A 22,462-nucleotide genomic window follows, 5' to 3' on the forward strand; every position below is an offset into this window, starting at 1 on the left:
GTGATGTCCAGCGCTGAGGCTTCACGGCAGACATCGCAAGAGAGGTTGAGGCTTTCGTCCTCACCCCTGAAGAAGAGGAGGTCATAGTAATTGACTCCTCTGAGAAGGACGATGCTGAGACAACAAAGCTAATCAAGCTCCATCGTCGCCTTCCTTCTTTCCAGACTCTGCATTCTGGAGAAATGGGTTTCTCGGCCCCCGAATTCCAATCCCAGACCACATCTGGGACCTCATATGGGTCAAAACCGAGAAGGAGCTGCAGCCTACTTCGCAATTTTGCTGGCATGTCCGAAGTAGACAGGGCAAGGATCTGGTCGCTGAAGGCCACTGCTGGATGGGCGAATCCAGCAGATCAGTTCCTGACCCAGCCAGGTCAAACCAACTGCTGATGATGCAGGTAATTTTCCTTCATTTCCTCCGAAATTCAGCTCTTTATATATATATATATTTTTTTTTTATTTATTTATTTTTGTCTTCCTGTTTTCAGTTCGTGCACAATCAGACTCTTACTGTAGAGCTGATAGATACCCTACAAGATAGGGTAGACGCTGCTGTGCACGAAAAGAAGGTTGCTGAAGAGGAAGTAAAGCTTGCTAAGCTGAAGCAAGCAGCAGCTGAAGAGAAGCAGCAGGAGGTTGAGGAGTACGGGAAAAAAGCTGCCGAAGCCCTGAAAACCTTCTGCGATGCTATGGAGAAGGAAGTTTTTCCCCCACTGATGGAAGGGGAAAAATTCCTCCAGGAGCATATGGGAGTGGACGTCTCCAAATTCAAGGCTGCTGTTGAGAGCCGAATTCAAGAAGGAACTGCTGCACAAGCTGAAGTGCAGCAGCGTCTAGAGGCTCTTGAAGCCAGCCGAATGGCTGCTGAAGAGTTGCTCCTGGCCAAAGACGTCCAACTCTCAGAGGCTGCTGCTGCTGCTTGAAGCCCAAAGAGCTAAATTCCAAGAGGCTGAGGATCAACTGCTGATCCAGAAAGTTGAAGTGGCCCAAGCTCAGACAAAGGCTTTCCAAATTCAGCAAGAGCTGAATGAGCTGAAGGGTTCCTCCTCCAAAGTCGCTGATGAGTTGAAGAAATCCAAGGAAGACTTGGAGGAGACCCAGAAGAAGCTGGCTGATGCTGAGGCTTTACTCAAAGTCCGTGTTTATACCCAAGAGGAATATGAGATGGGTTTCAGAAACGGATTCCGAGTATGCCGAAGAGTCTGCCTTCATGCTGAGCCGAAGCTGGACTGGTCTAAATGTGCTGAGTGGGTCCAGAATCCCGAAGACCCTCACATGAAGTATGCAACTCCAGCCGAAGCTGAAATTCTTAAGGCTGAGGAAGCCGAAGAGGAAGCTGAGAGACTGGAGTTGGAAGCTGAGCAGAGGGAAAGGGAGGCTCGGCAAAGTGCAAAGCCCGCTTCTTCTGCTGCTGGGGCTGAGGCCACCATGGGGCTCAACGCTGATCAGTCTGATCCTCAGGCTGAAGCATAGGAACTCGGGCAGTCGTCTTCAGAATCTTGCGGTTCATCATGTGCTTAACTTTAGACTTGCCGCTTTCTGAGTTTTTTGCCTTGTTTTTTGCTTCAGCTTGCCTTGTCGTACAACAGTTTTATTTTTTTGCTTATGTACGTATTTCGGCAGCTGTTATTTTCCGCTTGTGGGCGGCTGCCGATACTGAATTATTGAACTTGTAGCTCAATTTTTGAGCATGAAATATTAATCTAATGCTCTTTTCTTCAGTTGCTTTATTTTGATGCTCTTTTCTTCAGTTGCTTTATTTTTGAATGCTTTAACTGCTTCTTTTCTTCAACTCTGCCGAACATAGTTGCACTGAGTGCTTCTTGCCCCCCCAGAAATTGAAGTATGACTTCAGTTGAATAAGCAATTTCTGCACTTCTTCAAAATGGGTATCCGAAACACAGGGCCAACTGAAGGCAATGCTTCTGGGATACAAGTCTTACTGAAGATTGACTGTCTGAAAGTTGGATATCCGAAACACGGGGCCAACTGAAGGCAATGCTTGGGATATTAGCTTTCTGGGACTAACCTCTTTAGAACAAGTCTTACTGAAGTTTGACTTCAGCTGAAAGACCAGCGTTCTTAAAGAAGACGCACATCCGAAACACAGGGCCAACTGAAGGCAATGTTTCGAATAATGGCTTTCTGGGATACAAGGCTCAGTTAAGGCAATATCCCAGAATTGTCCATGGACTAATGTCTTTGGAGAACAGGTCTTACTGAAGTTTGACTTCAGCTGAAAGACCAGTGTTCTTTAAAAAGACGAGTTTTGTAAGCCATCTGAAAACCCAGTTACCCGAAGGCGAAGGTTTCAGACGAGGCTGATTTAAAAATTTTCAACTGTTGCTGTTATCCTTGATTTTCTGTCTATCTTTGAAAAATGGATACCCGAAACACAGGGCCAACTTAAGGCAATGTTTCGGATAATGGCTCTCTGGGATACAAGGCTCAGCTAAGGCAATATCCCAGAATTGTCCATGGACTCATGCCTTTGGAGAACAAGTCTTACTGAAGTTTGACTTCAGCTGAAAGACCAGTGTTCTTTAAAAAGACGAGTTTTGTCAGCAATCTGAAACCCAGTTACCCGAAGGCGAAGGTTTCAGACGAGGCTGAATAAAAAACCCTTAAAGAGTAGATAGAACAAAGAAAATTTTGAAAGGATAAAAAGTTGTAAATATTTATATAAATGGCGGCTCCAAGGCCTTTCATTAGTTCAAAATGTACTTACAAAGATTGTTCTGCCCGAAGGGTTTACACATGATATTTTTTCAGTACATCAGCGTTCCAGTGATTTTTCAACTCAGTTCCATCCAACTGCCGAAGTCGGTATGTCCCTGGCTGAAGCTCATCATAAATTTCATAAGGTCCCTCCCATGTAGTTGAGAGTTTCCCATGGGTTCGGCCTTTCTGAACTGCAGCAGCATTCCGAAGGACAAGATCTCCAATTTTGAGAGGCCTTGCATGGACCCTTCGGTTATAAAATTTGCTGACTCTCTGCTTATAGGCGGCCATTTTATCTCGAGCTGAGTCTCTTACTTCGTCGAGGAAATCAAGAGATTCCCTCATCAGTCGCTCATTCTCAGCCGAGAAATGGTGCACTCGAAGGCTCTCAGAGCCAATTTCCACTGGAAGGACGGCTTCGGCACCATACACCAGTTCAAAAGGTGAGTGGCCCGTTGCCTCTTTTTCAGTTGTCCGAAGGGACCAAAGGGTTCCAGGGAGCTCTTCTAGCCATTTGGACTTTTGATCTTCCACCCTCTTCTTGAGGGCATTTAAGATCTGTTTATTTGCTGCTTCGGCTTGTCCGTTGCTTTGCGGGTGGCATACTGCTGAATATGCCAGTTTTATGCCGAACTGATCTGTATATCGCTTCAGCGGTAAGTTGTCAAATTGCCTCCCATGATCGAAGACAAATACTCTCGGGATGCCAAAGCGAGTGATGATATTCTGCCAGATAAATTTTCTGACAGTTTGCTCTGTAATGTTCGAGGCTGCTTCGGCCTCGATCCATTTACTGAAGTAGTCGACACCAACTATCAGCCATTTTTTCTGATACACAGCCTCTGGAAATGGTCCAGTATATCCAGTCCCCATTGGGCAAACGGGAGTGGATTAAGGATCGACTGAAGATCCCTTGCTGGCTGACGGATAACTGGAGCATATTTTTGACATTTTTCGCATTTCCGAACCAGCTCCTTGGCATCTGCGATCATGGTGGGCCAGTAATATCCGGCCCTCAATGCCTTGTGGGCTAAGGTTCTTCCCCCACGTGGTTCCCACAGATGCCGAGGTGAATCTCCCGTAGGATATAATCTGCATCTGTTGGTCCCACGCATTTCAGCAATGGGGCTGAGAAGGACTTTTTCAGAAGTTCCCCCTGAAGACAATGAACCTAGAACTGGTTCTCTTCATCTTGGAGGCCAAAGCTTTATCCTCAGGAGTTTCTCCCCGAAGCTTGAAAGCTAAGATGGGTTCCATCCAACTAGGCTCTGGGTCAGCGCAGCACACTTCAGGTGCTTCGTCGACACTTCTCTCTCGACGCACTTCTACATATACAGACCTGTTCAGCTCGGTAAAAGATGAACTAGCAAGTTTGGAGAGTGCATCGGCTTGAGTATTCTGACCCCTTGGGATCAGCTGAACCTCAAAAGTTTTCAGCTCTGCAATGACTGATTTGATCTTGGTAAGATAAGCTATCATGGAGGGCTCTTTGGCCTCATAGCTGCCACTGATCTGATATGCAACTAGCTGGGAGTCTGTTTTTAAGCAGACATGATCGGCTTCCAAGGAGATGCATAATTGTAGTCCGGCGATTGCTGCCTCATATTCGGCTTCATTGTTCGAGGCCTTAAAAGAAAATTTTAGTGCATACTCAAAGGATTTGCCTTCGGGAGAAGTTATCACCACTCCTGCCCCCGAACCGTTTTCGGTGGAAGACCCATCCGTAAACACGGTCCAGACTTTCTTTTCACTGTCCAGCACTTCTTGGTATGAGCATTCGGCCAAGAAATCCGCCAGGGCTTGAGCCTTAATTGCAGCCCTCGGACGGTAGCTGATGCTGAATTCGGTGAGCTCAAAAGCCCACTTGGCTAGCCTACCGGATTTTTCAACCTTGCCGAGAACTTTTTCCAACGGCTGATCAGTTAAGACCACTATCTGATGGCAATCAAAATAGGGCCTCAGCTTCCGAGCAGCTACTACTACCGCGAAAGCAACTTTCTCGAGTAGAGGATAGCGGGTCTCGGCATCCGTCAGTGTATGACTGACGAAATAGATCGGTTGTTGACTCTTACTCTCTTCCCTCAGCAATACTGCGCTGATGGTGGCCGGGCTAACGGCCACATATAGGTATAGAGTTTCTCCTTCAGCTGGGCTAGCCAGCGTTGGGAGTTGAGCCAGATGCTCCCGAAGCTGTTGAAAGGCGTCTTTTTGCTCTTCCTCCCAAACAAGCTCTTTTGTTTTCGGGAGTTTCAGGGCTTTGAAGAAGGGTAAACCCTTATCCGAAGCTCTGGAAATGAACCTCGAGAGGGCTGCCATTCTTCCGGTGAGCCGCTGAACATCCCGCTTCGTTTTCGGCTCAGGAAGGTCGAGCGCCGCTTTGACTTTAGAGGGATTGGCATCAATCCCCCTTTTGCTGACCATGAACCCCAGGAATTTCCCTGACTTCACGCCGAAGACACACTTCTTCGGATTCAGCTTCATTTGATGCTTTCTCAAGGTGGCGAAAGTTTCAGCCAGGTCCTTTACATGGTCCTCTAGTTTTCTGCTTTTGACGATCGAATCGTCAACATAGACTTCCATGTTTCGGCCCTTTTGATCGGCGAAAACTTGATCCACCAGCCTTTGATAGGTTGCCCCCGCATTTTTCAATCCGAAGGGCATCATTTTGTAATTATACACCCCAGCGTTCGTGACGAATGCTGTCTTGGCTCGATCGTCGGGGTGCATAAAGATCTGATGATACCCCGAGAATGCGTCCATGAAACTAAGCAAGGCATGGCCACTTGTCGAATCGACTAGCTGATCGATTCTCGGCAAGGGATAAAAATCCTTTGGACAAGCCTTATTTAGGTCCGTGAAGTCAACGCACATCCTCCAGGTACCATTGGGCTTCTGAACCATCACCACATTTGCCAGCCATTCCGGATATTGGCAAGGTTCAATGAACCCTGCCTCCAATAATTTTTTGACTTCGGCTGCGATGTCTCGGTTCTTATTGGCGGAGTAATTCCGCTTCTTTTGCTTAACTGGTCGACACGTTGGGTCAACATTAAGCTTATGGGAGATGAGGTCTGAACTTATCCCGGGCATATCAGCTGCCGAGAAAGCAAACACATCTCTGTTGTCCCGAAGGAGTTGAATAAGTTCACAACGGGTGTTCGGATCAAGGTCCATCCCGATTGTTACACATTTCTCAGCATCTCCTTCGGCCAACTCAACTGTTTCAGTCTGTTGATCCATGTCCATTGCCGATGGACTGGACTCTTCAGAATCTGGTCTGCTGCCAATGTCAGCAGGTGTCCCAGTCTTTGTGTTCTTCGGATGGCTCTCTGAGTCTTGCGGCTCAGCTGAAGAGTCAACCTTTTCCCTTTCGGGACCTTTTTCTCTGGGCACGGATCCTTGGGCCGAAGCACTTAGGCCTTTCGGCTTTTTTGTGCTTGGCTCTCTTTCTTTTTCTTTCTCCTCCTCATCCTTGTCGTCATCTGGGCGACTACTGGATGGCTTGAGGTAGTTGCACCTTCGGGCGTCCTTTTGGTTGCCCTGTATCCTTTCGGGGAAGCCGGCGTCTGAGACGTAAATCATCAGCTGATGATAAGTTGAGACGACCCCTTGGATCTCGTGAATTATGGGTCTCCCCAAAATCACGTTGTACACTGAAGGAGCGTCGATGACCAAAAACTCAATCATGACGTTCCGGGCTGCCTCATCGCAACCGATGGTGACAGGAAGTGTCACCTTCCCATCTGGATAAGTTGAAGCCCCATTGAACCCGGATACCGGATAGGGTACCGGCGTAAGGTGCTTGGGCTTCAGCTTAATTTGATTGTAGGCCTTTCGGAACAGAATGTTTGCTCCGCTGCCACCGTCAACAAGGACCTTACTGACGTCGTGGTTGGCCACCGTGGCGATGATCACCAACGGATCCTCGTGAGGGAACGTAATCCCCCGGCAGTCGGCGGCTGTGAACGTCATGTTCGGCACCGGCGACTGGGGAGATTGAATGTCAGCGTTGTTCACCTGGTGAGTCAAAGCTCTAAGGTGACGCTTGTGCTCCCTCCGAGAGTATATTCCTCCCGAGATAACATTGATCGGAGGGAATTTCCCCTCCGGTTTTTTACTGTTTTTCCGGGGGAAATCAAGGTCCTGCCGAGGGTCCTTTGCTGACCTCTCGGATTCTTTTTTCTCGCGGTGATCCGCGATGTATTTTTTCAAGTATCCCTTCCGGACCATGTCCTCTATCTGGTCCTTCAGTTGGATACACTCCTCAGTGTTGTGGCCCGAAGACTCGTGGAACTCACACCACTGATTTTTATTTTTTCGCTGATACCACTCTGGGAGTGGTCTCGGCTTTCGGTAACTCTGCTCCTCCTTCGTCACACTGTAAATTTTGGCGCGTGGAAGAGAGAGCGGAGTGTAGGACTCGTATCTGCCTGTGTATGAGGCAAACCTGTCCTTCTTTAGGTCGTTGGCCAAAGATGGCTCCGGAGCCTTTGATTTTCCCTTTGCCTTATGGCCTTGGCCTTCAGACAAGGGTATTTGCCTCTGTTTCCCTCCCCCGGATTGAGGTTGGGTTTTTGCTTTATTCCACTCTTCGGCTCGGATGAACTTATCCGAAGCACTAAGAGCTTCCTCCAAGGTCTGCGGGGTATGCATGACCATGAAGTCTAGGAACTTTCCTGGCTGAAGGCCATTCTGCATTGCAAAAACAGCTAACCCCTGGTCCAGCTGGGAGACGCTTGATGACTCGTTACTGAAACGGGTCAGGTAGTCTCGGAGGCTTTCGGTTTCCCCCTGTTGCAGACTCATGAGCTCTGCGGTAGTCTTCTCTCGGCGGTTTGCCGTGGAAAACTTGCTCCTGAACTTGGAGGACAGATCATCCCAACCTGTTATGGAGCCTTGCCTTACTCCCTTGGAGATCCACGCTTGCGCGATCCCCTTGAGAGTGGTTGGGAAATATTTGCACCAAGTCGCCTCGGATCTGGGGCAAAGATGCATATGAGTCTCATACGAGGCCACGTGGTCCTTCGGATCCGTGGTCCCGTCATATGTGATATGCGACGGTATTTTAACCGTGGGTACGCGCTCTTCCAGTATCCATTGCTCGAATGGTGAACTAGCGGGTAGCATAACGGCCTTGCCCTTGTTCCTGGCCGAAGGGACCGCGCTCCGCCCTCTTAGAGAGGTAGGAGTGGTTTTCGTCCCTGGCTGGGAAGTCTGGGCCTCGGCTGCAGGGAACGAGAGGCGACTACGCACGCTCGGTTCCTGGCCGCCGAGTCGGTCAAGGACGCTTCTGCGAACAGTCTCAGGTTCCCGGCGAGTAGATTCTGGCCGAGAAGCTGAGCTGCTGCTCTTATGCGCTGCTGGTCTTGAGGATGAGGATCCTTTAAATAATTGAGAGTTCTTTTTCCTCTGTTTTTCATTTTTCCAAGAATCCTCCTCCCACTCTTCCAATTCCCGGAAGGAAGGAAGCTTCCCACCGTCATGGTCTAACTTCCTCCGCTGATGCCGGGTATGCGGAGGAGTTCGATCACGAGGCGGTGGCATATTCTGTGCCCTCATTGCCTCCATGAGTACTGCCAGCGCTCTTGCCACCTCTTCCGAGCTGGGCCCCGTCAAAGGGGTCCTCGGCCGAGTGTGGGAATGAGGCCGCGCAGCCGATGGTTGGCTTTGGGACACTGAATATGTCCTATGATCAGACTGACCCCTGCTAGACCGAGAGTGGTCCGGCCTATATTGAGAGTCATGCATTACAGGAGATAGGGAATCCTCTTTGTATGATCCTCCCCCCGAGCCGGCACCCTTGGGAGAGTTCCGGTCCGGCGAGGGCGATGGTGTAGGGGTTTTAGGCTTTTCGCCCGCTCCTTGACGGAGGCTTTTGCTCTTGCGGTTCTTAGCCATGGCTGCTAAGATAATTGCAAGATGATCTTGGTTAGGAATTTGGCTTAAAGAGTTTTGAAAGTCTTCCCCACAGACGGCGCCAAATTGTTTCGGTTGAAAACAATGGGACCTTGCCGAAGGTCCGCTGAAATGGAGAAGACTGGATTCGGTCCAAGTTGTGTTGGGCCGAAGGTTTCCTGCACAGTGAACACACGTAAACTAGCCTCGGGGGTGTTTCCGAGGAAGGCCCCTCCGATGCTAAAGTCAGTACAATGTGTAAAAGGAAGACACTATGCAAGAGAGTTTGTAGCTTGAGGCTTTTGTGGAATATTTCTGAATGCAAGAATGAGCATATGACTTAGAATCTCAACGTCCATCTATGAATGTGTCAATATGATGGCTTTTATATCTCATCATACATGGTGAGGTTGGGCCTTAGCCCAATTGGCATGCTTTGTGGGCTGACCTTTGACTTTTGTGCAATTGGAGAGTTGAACCTTGACCTTGGGCTTTTAATTGGATCATTTAGTGCTTAGGCCCAATTTTGACTAAATTGGATCCAAACAGTAATAATAACATTAGATTTGATCAATCAAAACAGATTATGAGACGCTTAATCCTTCGAATTTGGCTGAGAAAGAGGAATTTGAAAGAAGATTCGGATGAAGAATTGGGGAATTTATTGAAATTGCGCAAAAAAAAAGAAAAAAAATACATCGCTGATTTGATTATTTTTCTATTGGGGTCGTTGTTACTCCTGTTAGTGTTGAGTGTTGACTAAGACTATATTCGACGCGGTGAATATATTCGACGCGGTGAGTTTAATTTCCCACCCTTGTCATTAAGGAATATTGTTACTCAATCAAATTTCTGTTCTTTAATCAGTCAAAAATAAAAAATTCTACTCTTTTGATATTGACTCGTTAAATTTTAATTTGGATTGATTGGACTCAAAAGATCATTCTCACCAAAGAAGAAAAAAAAAATCACTCCTCTCTCACTCTACCTTTGGGTGAAATATAAATGTGGGTACTAAACTATTGTTGCAGATTGAGTACTTATCTTTCACTTGTTGCAGGTAGGGTACTAAACTTCGTACTCAACTTATTTTACTTGTTGTAGGTGGTTATGGGGAAGCATTGAATAGCAATTTTTTTTACACCTTAAACCCTGATATCAAGTACAATGAATGTACAATATTTAGAACAAGCAATGGTTATATAAATTATCTAGCCATTACAACTGAAGGGGTATAGCGTTGAACAATAAACACCGAATCAGTTGAATTGGGCTCATCTTCATCCCTTCTCCAAAATTGCAAACTCAAGGTCTAGCGTTGTACTAGAAGTCAAATCAAGTTTTCCTCCACTCATGACTTATCAATGGGCTTAAAACTCATCCCAATGAAGTTTTATTCACAATCTCTCTTGTCAACAGTTTTGTAAATTGATCCGCCAAATTGAAATTAGACTGAACAAAATCAATAGTAACAACCCTATCCTTTATCATCATACACACATAACTATGGCGCACTCCTATGCGACGTAACTTTTCGTTATAAACATGGATATATACTTTTGATATAGTAGAAGAACTATCACAATGTATTGAAATAGGTGACAAGGGATTAGGCCACAAGTCCACTTCATTTATCAAATTCGTTAGCCATTTTGCTTCTTTACCTACCGAAGGCAACGCTATGAACTCGAAAGCCATTGTTGAGTTTGTAATACGTGTTTACTTCTTAGATGCCCATAAAATAGCACCTCCTCCAAGAAGAAACACCCAACCACTAGTAGAAGAATGATCCTCTTTATTAATGATCCAACAAGAACCTGTTACCCTTCTAAATTCGAAGGATCTACTCCTTTGTAAACCATACCATAATCCATGGTTTTCCTCAAATACCTTAGAACACGACTTAGAGATTGCCAATGATTCATACTTGGATTACAAGTACGCCTACATAGCTTGCCTACGGCGAACGCTATATCCGGTCGAGTGCTTGTCATAGCATACATCATACATCCAACCAATCTAGCATAGTCCAATTGTGAAACCAGACCTCCTCCATTTGGAACCAAAGAAACATTTAGGTCCATTAGAGTAGACATGAGAGAACTATCCAACCCACTAAACTTCTTAATCACTTTCTTAATATAATGCGATTGTGCTAAACTTATTGAGCCATTCCCTTTCTTTATCCTAAAACCAAGGATAACATCCGCTTCTTCCATATCTATCATGGAAAATCTAGCTTAGATGAAAGAAATTCTTTGCTCTTTTCAACTTGATCCACTTTAGTCTCAAAGATAAGCATGTTATCAACATATAAACAAATCATAACACCTTTACCATAATTATCAAAAAATTTATGTACACACTTATCCGACTGATTCATCTTAAAGTCATTTTCCAAGACAACATCATCAAACTTTTGTTGCCATTGCTTAGGTACTGTTTTAGCCCATACAAAGATCTAACTTGCACACTATGGTTTCTTGTCCATTGATAACAATGCCTTCTTGTTATTTCATATACAATTCCTCCTCCAATTCACCATTAAAGAATGTCGTTTTTACAGTCATTTGGTGAAGTACAAGGTCACGAGTCATTACCAGAGATATCAACAACCTTATGGTGGTTATTCTTGCCATCAGTGCGTTTGTATCCAAGTAATCAATATCGTGAATTTGTTTGTACTCTTGGACAACTAACTGGACCTTTTACTTTTTTACGGTTCCATCTATCCTTAATTTTCTTTTGAAAATCCATTTACAACCTAAATTTACAACCTAAAGGAGTGCAACCGGGTGATAAATCTGACAAAACTCGAGTATTAATATTTCAATTCCCATAGTTGAATCCATTTCATCTTGGGTAGCTTCTTTCCAAAATGTCGCATCATAAAACTTCATATCCTCATAAAAAGGTTTTAAGATCCTCCACACTATAGCATTATAGTGTTTGAGTCTCTATTGACTCACTTGACCCTTCAACTAAATAAATTTGAAAATCAAGTCCAAATGATTTTTCTTTTTTAATTATCTTACTTTTCCTAACTTCCGACAAAATAGTCTTATGATCTTTAATAATAGGATCACCTACAATGGCGGAAGCAGTATTAGGTACAATATCCGATCCTTTAGCCTTGGAATTGATGAAAACCGATTTTTATCAAAAATTGCATCCCTTGACTCTATCACCGTGTGAATTGAGACAAAGTCATTTTGTTCAATGACATAAAACCTGTAGATTTTGCTATATTTCGCATTGCCTATAAAAATGCAATCAATTACCTTTTTCACCCAATGATTTTCTTTTGGGTTTCAGCAATCTTACAATTGTCCTACATCCCCCATACCTTAAAGTAATTGAGAGTAGGTTTCTTTTTGTGCCAAAGTTCATAAGGGGCAACTTTGTTCATTCCTTTTATTGGGAACTCTATTTAAATTATAACAAGTTTCAATATAGCTTCATTCTAAAATCCGTCACTAATTTTTAGGTAGGATGGTATATTCATTGTTTGAATAACATGCTTAATTGTTTGAATGATATCATCGATTAATTTTTATGATATCATGTATAGGTTGGATGGTATCATTTATAGTTTTTAGGAAAAATTTACAACAAAGGTTCCAAATATGGAAGATTTTCTTTAAACGGTTCCAACTTTTGAATAACTAAGGGCAGTCCTAACTATTGTACACATTTTTCTTAAACGATCCGTGACTTGAACTTACCTGCCAAACCGGTTAAATAGACCTTGTGGCATTGTTTCATTAGTTCTATTTCTTTTTTTTTATTATTTATTTTTTGTATAAAAAATCCTTCATTGCTCCTCCTCCCTTATCTCTCCTCCTATACCTTGCCAAAACCAGGTCCGTCCCTGAGGGTAGGCGAGGGGTGTGATCGCCTAGGGCCCATGGTAGTTGGGGCTCAATATGAAAAAGCCACATACTATTTTAAAAAAAATGCAGATATACTAACGTTTTGCTGCATAAAGAAGTAATGTTCCATTCATGGATTAGTGGTAAGAAGTTAATCTTAGGGGAGCTTGTGGATTCAAATATGATTATTGTTCATTTTTTCCTATTTTATCTTTTTTTTCTTTTATGATGTCATGTTCGTTTTTGCATTTATTTTTCCTTATAGAGTATTCTTTTAGTTTCATTTATTTTTACAATTTTATATATTATATCTGACCCAAATAATTTTGAACATCACCTTTAAAGAAGACTAAAAAGAGTGTTCATACATGATGGTAAATTTAGAACAAACATTTTAATGGTAGAAAATTGCATACGAGTGAGTTCAAATTGAATCTTTTAATGTATCTTTTATACATTATATTAATTTAATCTTGTATTTTGCTATCTTTAGTGAACATTCTGTTTATTTTTTATTTACTTACATAATCACTTATATTTTCTTGTTTGTTACTGTATTATTTCATCTATTTATCATTATATTTATCTATCAGCAAGTTAATTATATTTTAAAAGAGCTAATTTTATCAAAATATACATTGAACAAATGTAATAACATAATATATTTTAACATTTTTTTAAAAGTATATATCATCAAATTAAATTAGCCGAAGTATTTGAATAAAAAATACATTAAAGCGATGAAAAGAAAAGAAAACAAATTTTATTTTTATTCAGTATTATTATAATTATAAAGAGCCCTTATGTTACCAGTTTAACTTACCCCCACCACATAACCACCAATCTAACCTACCCCACCACAAAACCAAACCACCTACACCATAAAACCACCACCCATCTAACTCGATTACATCATGAAACCACAACTATCTAACCCACCCCCACCGCAAGTTGACCACCGTTCAACCAACACCAAAAATAACCAACATAAATCCAAATGCCACCCCACCATTCTCACGATTTTGCGATAAATTATTTACTTTTAAATAATTATTTAATTAAGGTGGTTTTTATGTTATGGATGGAAAAAGTTGGAGAGTATGAAAGGATGGGACTATGGGAGGTAGAAGAAGAATGGTGTTGGTGGATTGGTGGTTATGGTGCATGTGGGAGAGAGGAATTGTGGACTTTGTAGTGGTTATGACGTGGAAGGAGAGAAATTGAGCATAAGTTTTTTTACTTTAAAAAAAAAGGATTTTTTTTTACCAAATGCTCCTATAAGTTATTTTTTATTCACCATATACCCATGAAAATTTTCAAATTCACCAAATATTCCCGAGTTTAACAAAAATGTCACCAATTACCCTTAATGACTAACAGAAGTTAACTCCATTTGTCATTATTGTTAACTATGCCACATGGCAGTTTATAATTAGTTCATTTTTAAATTATTTAATAATTTATTAATTAATTAAAAAACTAAAAAAAATCAATAAAAAAGAATCACCTCTTACACAACCAACCAGCCACCTTCGACCAGCGAACCTCCACAGCCACCTCGCCACAACTCAGCTCAGCCTCCCCACCGCATCGGCGCCGCCCTTGCCCCTAACCCGGAGTTGGTTCTCGTCCTTTCCCCTGAACCACATGCTTTTCACTCCTTGCCTTGAACCATAAATACCCCTCCTTTCCTAACCACCTTGAGCCAAAATCAGGCAACAATCACCAAAACACCTTCGCCGGCAACCACAATCTCTTGCCCCACATTGCCGCTGCCCAATTTTTCCCAAAACTACCACCCCTAAAACCCCAAAATCAAAACCCTTGATTTTAAATTTTGGGTTTTTTTTTTTATTTTGGGGTTTCAGCATGGTGGTTGTAGGGTGGAAATGGTAGGGGATGGATGATTAGGGTTCGCCGGCGTGGGGATAAAGGTTTTGACGCCGGTTGGGAGGAAAGGGTTTGTTGAGGGGGGAGAGAAGGGGGTTTTTAGGATTGAGGAGAGGACGTCTGTAATACCCCAAGTTTTTGTAGCATATTTAGTCAACAATTTTCTAATATAAACTTTTAAATTTATAATTTATTTTCAAATATATATATTAATTATTTTCTTTTTTCGGATTTATAAAAAAAAAAGAGAAATTGATTTCCTAGAATTGGTTTTATCGGATTGAAATAAAAAAAAAACAAACTTTATCAATTCTTATCTTGTAGACCTTCTAGATAAATCCACCTTCACAACACTAAATTTATAAATTCCTAATCCCACCCAAATTACCGTGAGAAACACTAGCTTCACGAAGCTTTCTTTTTTTTTTTTCCTCAAACATATTCTTCCTTAATTTGTATCATCTGCTACAATACCAACCTTAATTGTTTGAGAATAGTGGTAAGCCATGGTTCTTCTTCACCTTCATCTTTCTTGACAGTAATTGTCAGCCAACCCACTACAAACTACGTCTTCGTTCATTGACCTTGAGTTATATATTTATATGGCTTCTTTTGATTCGTAGTTAGGGAGTATTTTTTTTTTTTAAAAAAAAGGGTTTTGTTGTTCTTCCGTAATTGTAAGACAATTCTTACAATTACAGACATATGGTAGGCGAGCAAAACAATGGTGGGAAAGATGAGTTAATTACTTTGTCAAGTTTTTAGAGTTTGGCAGACTTTTTTTTAAAAAAAAACAATGTACTTTCTCTCTCTCTCCCCCTTTTTTTTTAAAAAAAAATTTACGTAATGAATGAAGCATTGGTTCATTACTATAATCGCAATGGCTACACATACACTGAATGTATGTGGGCCAGACATACACTAATGATGTGTCGCCTTTTCATTGGTTGTTCATTTGAGTCCCAAAAAAATCAAAATATAAAATTTCAAATTCAAATTTCAAATGAACTTGGGCCCCACTCTCCCCAACAGCCCCGCACTCTCTCCTCTCTCACTTCGACCGACCCCTTTATTTTTTGGGGTCTAACTTTCTCTCTTCTCTCTCCTCTCCTTTAAAAAAAAATTATCCAATTTTTTTTTAAAATACTTTACATGTCAAAAAATTTAATATTCTGAATTTATGGAATCAATTTGCTTCAATTTTTTTTTACGATTTTTATTTTTAAATTTCGTTTCACAAATCCCCAATTTCTAGGGTTCTTCTCTCTCCTCCATTGTTCTTCATAATGTTCATCTCTTCTTTTATAATTTTTTTCCTAGATTTGTTTGTGAAAATAATTTACATGTTTTTTATCTTCAATATTCTGGATTTGTGCACACAATCTGCTCCATATTTTTTAATAATATAATATAATTTTTTTATTTTATTTTATTTTCACATCCCTTGAAATCCCCAATTTCTAGGGTTCATAATCGCAAAATTGGAGTTCAATTCCAGTACTGAAGAAATGTAATTAAAATGGAGAATTACCCCTGGCAAAATGATGGGTTATCCAAATTAAATCGGAGATTTGCACGTGTAACAACAATTTTGGAAATCTAATTCGTCGATTACAATTTTTATTTTTAAATTTCCAGTTTTTAATTTTAATATTTTGTAAGTGAATGTGAATTTGTAATATTTAACATTGTTGATATTTAAATTTGGGGTTTTCCATTATATGATTTGTTTCACATCAACCTGATACGTTAATTGAACTTGGTGTTTTCCATAATTAAAACATAATATTTCGTTGAAGAAAAATGATAAATCGTTAATTCCAATGTTCTTCAGTTTTCTCTTATCATCAACATCAATGTTTGATAAGTTAGTTTATTTTTTAGCAACACAAAATAAAAGTTGTTGTAATCACAATCATAAAACATGGATCTCTTCATCTATATATTCTAGTAACTGATTAAACACAAATTTTAAGTTCAATATAAGGGATTCGTTGTTACTAATTTAAGTTTTATACTACTTATATTTCAATACTTGTTACATATAAATATTTTGTAGTTACTATGTTTATGTGGAACATATTACTAAAATTTAAGTAAATTTCAGACATAATTACAATATCAATTCAAGAAACAAAAGCAATAATAATTTTTTAACCAAAAACATATAAGAGAATTTTCAACAACGAATTATTAAATATAGGAAATACGTGATATTATTGATTTTATATTTGTATTTTATTCTATGAAACAATATTAACGCAAACAAAAAATACAAATAAAAACCAAAAAACATACAGCGCAGGCCACACCATGTAGCTTGCTGCCAAGTCAGCAAAAATAACGGACCCAGACACGCGCATAACGAGGTTACTGATTTTGTCAGGGTTACTTGTATTTTTTTCGGGGTTACTTGTATGGATTACGTATTTTGGGGTTACTTGTATTTTTTAGGGGTTACTTGTATTTTTTTTTCAGGAGTTACTTGTATGGATTACTTATTCAAGGGTTACTTGTATGGACTAATTTAAGGGTTACTTATATGAGTTACTTCAACGGTTACTTGTATGAGTTACCTATTCAAGGGTTACTTGTATGAGTTACATATTTAGGGGTTACTTATATGAGTTACTTAATTTAGGGGTTACTTGTATGAGTTACTTATTCAAAAGTTACTTGTATGAGTTACTTAATTTAGGGGTTACTTGTATGAGTTACTTATTCAAAAGTTACTTGTATGAGTTACTTATTCAAGGGTTAATTGTAGGCCCTATACAAACCGGTAACACCCTACAAGTAACCCTTGACCAAAACCAGTAACACCCTACAAGTAACTCCTGACCAAAACAAGAAACACCCTACAAGTAACCCCTGACCAAACCAGTAACACCCTACAAATATTTTACAATCTACTCACATTACTATTGTTGTTTTTGTTACTGAATTTTTTATGAAGAATGTTCAATCTAAGATTCCACGAAGAAAACGAGTTCACATTTCTTCGGTTCTCATTAATTTCACTTCTTCAGATGTTGTTGATGATCTAAAGGTTAATTAATCGCAATTTTTTTTACAGTAATTTGCTACCCAATTTCTACAATTTCGGGCTTTAATTACAGCAATTTGGCAAAGAGGAGAGAGAAAATGGGTGGAGTAGAGATATGGTTGTTGGTGATGTGTGGTCTGGCTTGGAGAATAAGCTAAGAGGAGAGAGAATATGGCTGAAGTGGTTTGGCTTAGAGATGAAGCTAAGAATTTAAAAAAATGAATATATATATATATATATATATATATATATATATATATATATATATATATATATATATATATATATATATATATATCGTAAAAACTTTTACTTCATTTATTTCATTTTTGATAGTATCCTGTATTTATTAGTAGTTGATAATCTTTTATATGAACTACATTTGCTTTTATTGTAACCCTCTACTATTTTATTATAGCCCTTCACAACCAAATTTTAGCCCTCTAACTTGAGTTTTGTCATTACATTGTAAATATATATATATATATATATATATATATATATATATATATATATATATATATATATATATACATATATATACATATACATATGTAATGATCGATAGTTAGTGATTTTATCACTACCTTTTAAAAAATATGAGATACCCCTTATGAATTAATTACTATGTTAATTGAAATAAAGACAACATGCTTTTAGAGTCTATTAATTACTATGTTAATTTAAAATTAAGACATCATACTTTTTAAAATTTGAAACATTTGATGTCCATTAAAATGATAATTCAACTTGAAATAAAACCATATATGGGCAATAATTTTCAATTACACTATTAACGAAACGATTGTAAGTTTGTTTGTGATTTGGTAACAGTACGAATTTAGTTGTATTAAAAACCTATATTATAGTTTGCAAATAACAACGATGTGGACTAAAAGTATTTAAAAATTTATTGTTAACATGGTGAATATCCCTCAGTCTTGGTTACAACTTCAATTAGTTAATACGAGCTCTATGCATTTAGGACCCAGGTTCGAATTCTATGTTCGATATTACTGTGATTTTTAAAACTCGAATCAAATATATTTTATTACTGTCAAAAGTTTTTTAGTAACAGTATATATGTATTTTAATAATACTAGAATCCTATATAATAGTCTGCAAATAACACGATATATTAAAAATATTTTTGATCATGTTATTGATGCTAATGAAGATGAAAATGATAATAAAATGGAGACTAGTTAGAGATCTACTTACAATCTGCAAAAACTCTTACTTCATTTATATAATTTTTGACAATATTCTATACTATTTATTAGTAGTTAATAATTTTTTTATGAATTATAATTATTTTTATTGTAACCCTCCACTATTTGATTATAACCCTTCACAACTTACTTTTAGCCCTCTAATTTGAGTTTTGTCATTACTTTGTAAATATATATATTTTTGTATAAATATATACATATTTGGTTAAACAATTGATCGATATTTAGTAATTTTATCCCTACCTTTTAAAATGTATGGGAATATGAGATACCGCTTATTGATAGTGTGTTGGACAATTTTTAAATCATTGATATACTTTCATGCCCACATTAATGATAATGACCTCTTTTCTTAAATTTTTAAGATTAGTGTATGAACAGCTATACCCCTAAAACTTATAAGAGAATTTTCAACAACTAGATATTAAATATAGAAATTTGTGATAGTATCCAATAATAAGAATCTATTGTAGGTGTCTTATTAATATTAAGTAATAACATTAACATCGTATTAAAAATGCTAACGAATAATGAATGAATAAATAATTATTAAATTTTGGATTCTCCTCCACCTAAGGAAAAAAAGTTATACACCTCCTTGCAAAAAGTAACAAAGTATAAAAATAGTTTTGTATAGTCACATTTATTAGTAAACGATAACTACTTTTAAAATTACAATTTTAATTTTATAAACGATTTTGGTCCTTCACTATTTAATTTGAGCCCTCCAACTTTAGTATTACCGGTGGTATTGGGTGGTTGAATCAAACATGAGATATTTCAAGGTTTACTTTTAAGGTGGATTTACTTGGGCAAAACTAGCTTGACAGGAAAACTACCGTGTCACAAATCGACAATTATCATAATGTGTTTGTATTCCATCAAGTTTTTGGAGACTATTAATTAATGTGTTAATTGAAATTAAGACATCATGCTTTTCAATCTTCAAAACATTTGTAGTCCATTACTATGATAATTCAAATTGAAATTAAAATATATAATGGACAATAATTTTCAATTATCTTATTGACGAAATGATTGTAAGTTTGTTTGTGATTTGGTAACAGTATGAATTTAAACAGTATTGGAAACCTATATTATATTAATATAGTTTGCAAATAACAGTGATGTGTTTTATAAGTATTTAAAGCATCAATTTGTTAACATGGTGAATATCCCGTGGTCTTGGTTACAATTGCAATGTATAAACCGTATTCCATGCATTTAGGTACCGAGTTCAAATCTTATCTTTGTTAATTATAAGTGCTATTTTTTTGGAATATATTTGAATAGTATTTCCATCATTTGTTTAGTAACTCTAGATATTATACTATAGATAATATAGGTGTCATTATCAAGTTACTAATATATAGTATTCAAGATATTAAAAAACTGTATTTATTATTAAATTAACATTAACATTTTAAAATCAAGTAGAACTCGATTCTTCTTCTTTGTCGAACCAAAATAATGAATTTTAGCTACCCAAAATTGTACAATTCTAGAAATTTGTCAAAACTAGATCATTTGATTTAAATAACACAAAATATTTGTAAGGTTTAAATTAAACAACCCCAAAGATTACTGTTGGATTATAAAAAACGATAACAATAAAAATTGAAATTACAACATTTTAGTTCGTTGATTTAATAACATTACATAAAACATGTTTACTGTAGATGGAGTGTGGAGAATGAAATATTGAACAATAGGATCTTGAACATCAGAAATATGAAATACATTGTTGAACACCAGTGATTTTATTAAACCAAAAAAAAAAAAAAAAAACAAACCTGGCCTGAAAAGCTGCCATGTTAATGGCTTCCTTTGAATTTTTTTTTTTAAAAAAATTGAAGATGAAAGTGGGTGGGAAAGGTGGGACCCACAATCTTTTAGCATTAGCGCCAAAGCATTTCTCCTGCTTAATATACCAGTTTGGCGGTAAATGACTGAAATCCCCCCACCATAATTTCCCTCTCTTTTATTGGGTAGATGGTGAGGTGTTGCATTTTTATTAGAAGTGTATGAGGGCTCCACATACACCTAGTGTATGTGTAGCAACTCGCTACTATAATGGACATTAACAAGTGTTAGTAGTGCGGTCTAACTTTTTCAACTAGTGTACTAAGACTAACGAGGACCCATTTATTTGTAGACGGAGGAGACTACTAGGTGAACGCTTATGAGGTTAATTACCTTAAGAATTTACGAACGATTAAGGTAATTTTCAATGTCCATCATCTTTAGAATCTCGTTAGGAAATTGTTTGAAATATTGTGTGCCAACTACATGCTTATGTAATTATATGTGATGGGTGTGCTATCGTATGATAATATGGAATCATATTATATACTGGTTTTCTATTTTGTGCACTAGTATATGTATTTTCGAAAAATTTGATCATTTGATATCATATGAGTTTTTAAAATAAATAAAATCTTGGGAATTGGATGATTTAGTATATGTGATTGATGGTCTCTATGTCATGTAGGATGACTATGGTCTAATAATACTAAAATTGAAGTATTGAACTTGGGATTGAATTGATTTTTGCAATACTTGTGTACAGCGTAATCAGATGATTTAATCTAATAAATTATACAGTGAAATTTAATCTAAGAAGGCAAATGAAACCCAAAAGGGTGAAGAACAGGTTGCCCACTAGTAGTTATGGTTGCTATTAGCTGGTTTAAATTATTGTACATTGTTGTTAGTCTTCCTCCTAATCACTGTCTATTAGTGAGGGGTGTGCGCACACTAGGGACGTTCTATTTTATTCTATGGCCATTTGGGGTTATGCGCGACCCTCTATAAAGTAGGTGGTGACAGGGACTAGTTTTGGCTTACTGGCGTTCTCTTTCCCTTTCTTAACTAAAGTTATAATATGTTATGTGACAATTTGAATTTGGTTGAATATTACAATGTCTATGAGACTATATTATGTATAAAATGTTTTCGAACTAAAATTTTTTATTTTACGGGATGGAGTTCTCCCTTTTCTTATTTCTGATTATTTTGCAGGTTGGTAAGAGGGTACTTGGTTACGTGTGAGGAGATGTTTGAATAAATCACGTAGCTAAGACAGTATAGTTTATTTCTGATTTTATTTATTTCCTATTAACTATTGTTTATTTAAAAATAATTTGCAGTTTTGATGCAATGACTATTTTATTTTTCCACCACTTAGACCAATTAGTTTATTAAATTGTATTTCGTTTTTCTTTACATTTATTTTCTACGGAAAATAAATGTAGCAGTATATTAGGAAAGATAAATATTGTGAATATTGGGAAATATATCTTAGAATATATTGTGAATATCTTTAGGTTATTTGGTCTTGCCCTCCAAGTATCCTGGCCTATATATAATTGTATGTGGCCTTTTGTGTTGAAGGTGAATCACAGAGAATATTATTCATTATATTTTAGCATGGTATCAAGAGCCTTGTGAGATCCAAATTTAATTTTTCTTGAACATTGTCTTTCATAGACATTGTTCTTTGTTGTGCATTTGTGAGAGTTCACAAAATTTTAAGATCCAAAATTTATTTTTTTTACTGCCGAATTGATTACACGTAATTTACATAATTTCGTGAAATCGTGAGGAGTGTGAGAATACACATAAATTAATTTTTTTTAGATCGAAACAGTGGTTCGGATCCATTGTGGGATTATTTTGTGGCATCCTACTGTTTGTGGGATCATATATTTGAGTGATAATTTTTATAATTGTGAGAGCTCACACTTATAAACATTAGGAGTGGTGATTGAGATTGTGGGAATACAAATTCCAATTGTGGGGATTTGA

The 22,462-nt window shown here is 38.1% G+C and overlaps 1 protein-coding gene across 1 annotated transcript; it reads right to left on the reverse strand.

Moving 5' to 3' along the window:
• Positions 1 to 10,435: 10,435 nt before the first annotated feature.
• LOC110681607 (uncharacterized mitochondrial protein AtMg00810-like) lies at positions 10,436 to 10,834 on the reverse strand. Its single transcript, XM_021857760.1, has one exon. It carries the CDS (start codon positions 10,832 to 10,834, stop codon positions 10,436 to 10,438), a length of 399 nt encoding a protein of 132 aa, XP_021713452.1.
• Positions 10,835 to 22,462: the final 11,628 nt, after the last annotated feature.

Source organism: Chenopodium quinoa, unplaced genomic scaffold (assembly GCF_001683475.1).
Source record: "Chenopodium quinoa cultivar QQ74 unplaced genomic scaffold, ASM168347v1, whole genome shotgun sequence".
Taxonomy (NCBI): domain Eukaryota; kingdom Viridiplantae; phylum Streptophyta; class Magnoliopsida; order Caryophyllales; family Amaranthaceae; genus Chenopodium; species Chenopodium quinoa.

Bases quoted from the DNA above. Each gene is read 5' to 3' on its own strand.
- LOC110681607 (XM_021857760.1), bottom strand. From the start codon at position 10,834: ATGGAAGAAGCGGATGTTATCCTTGGTTTTAGGATAAAGAAAGGGAAT.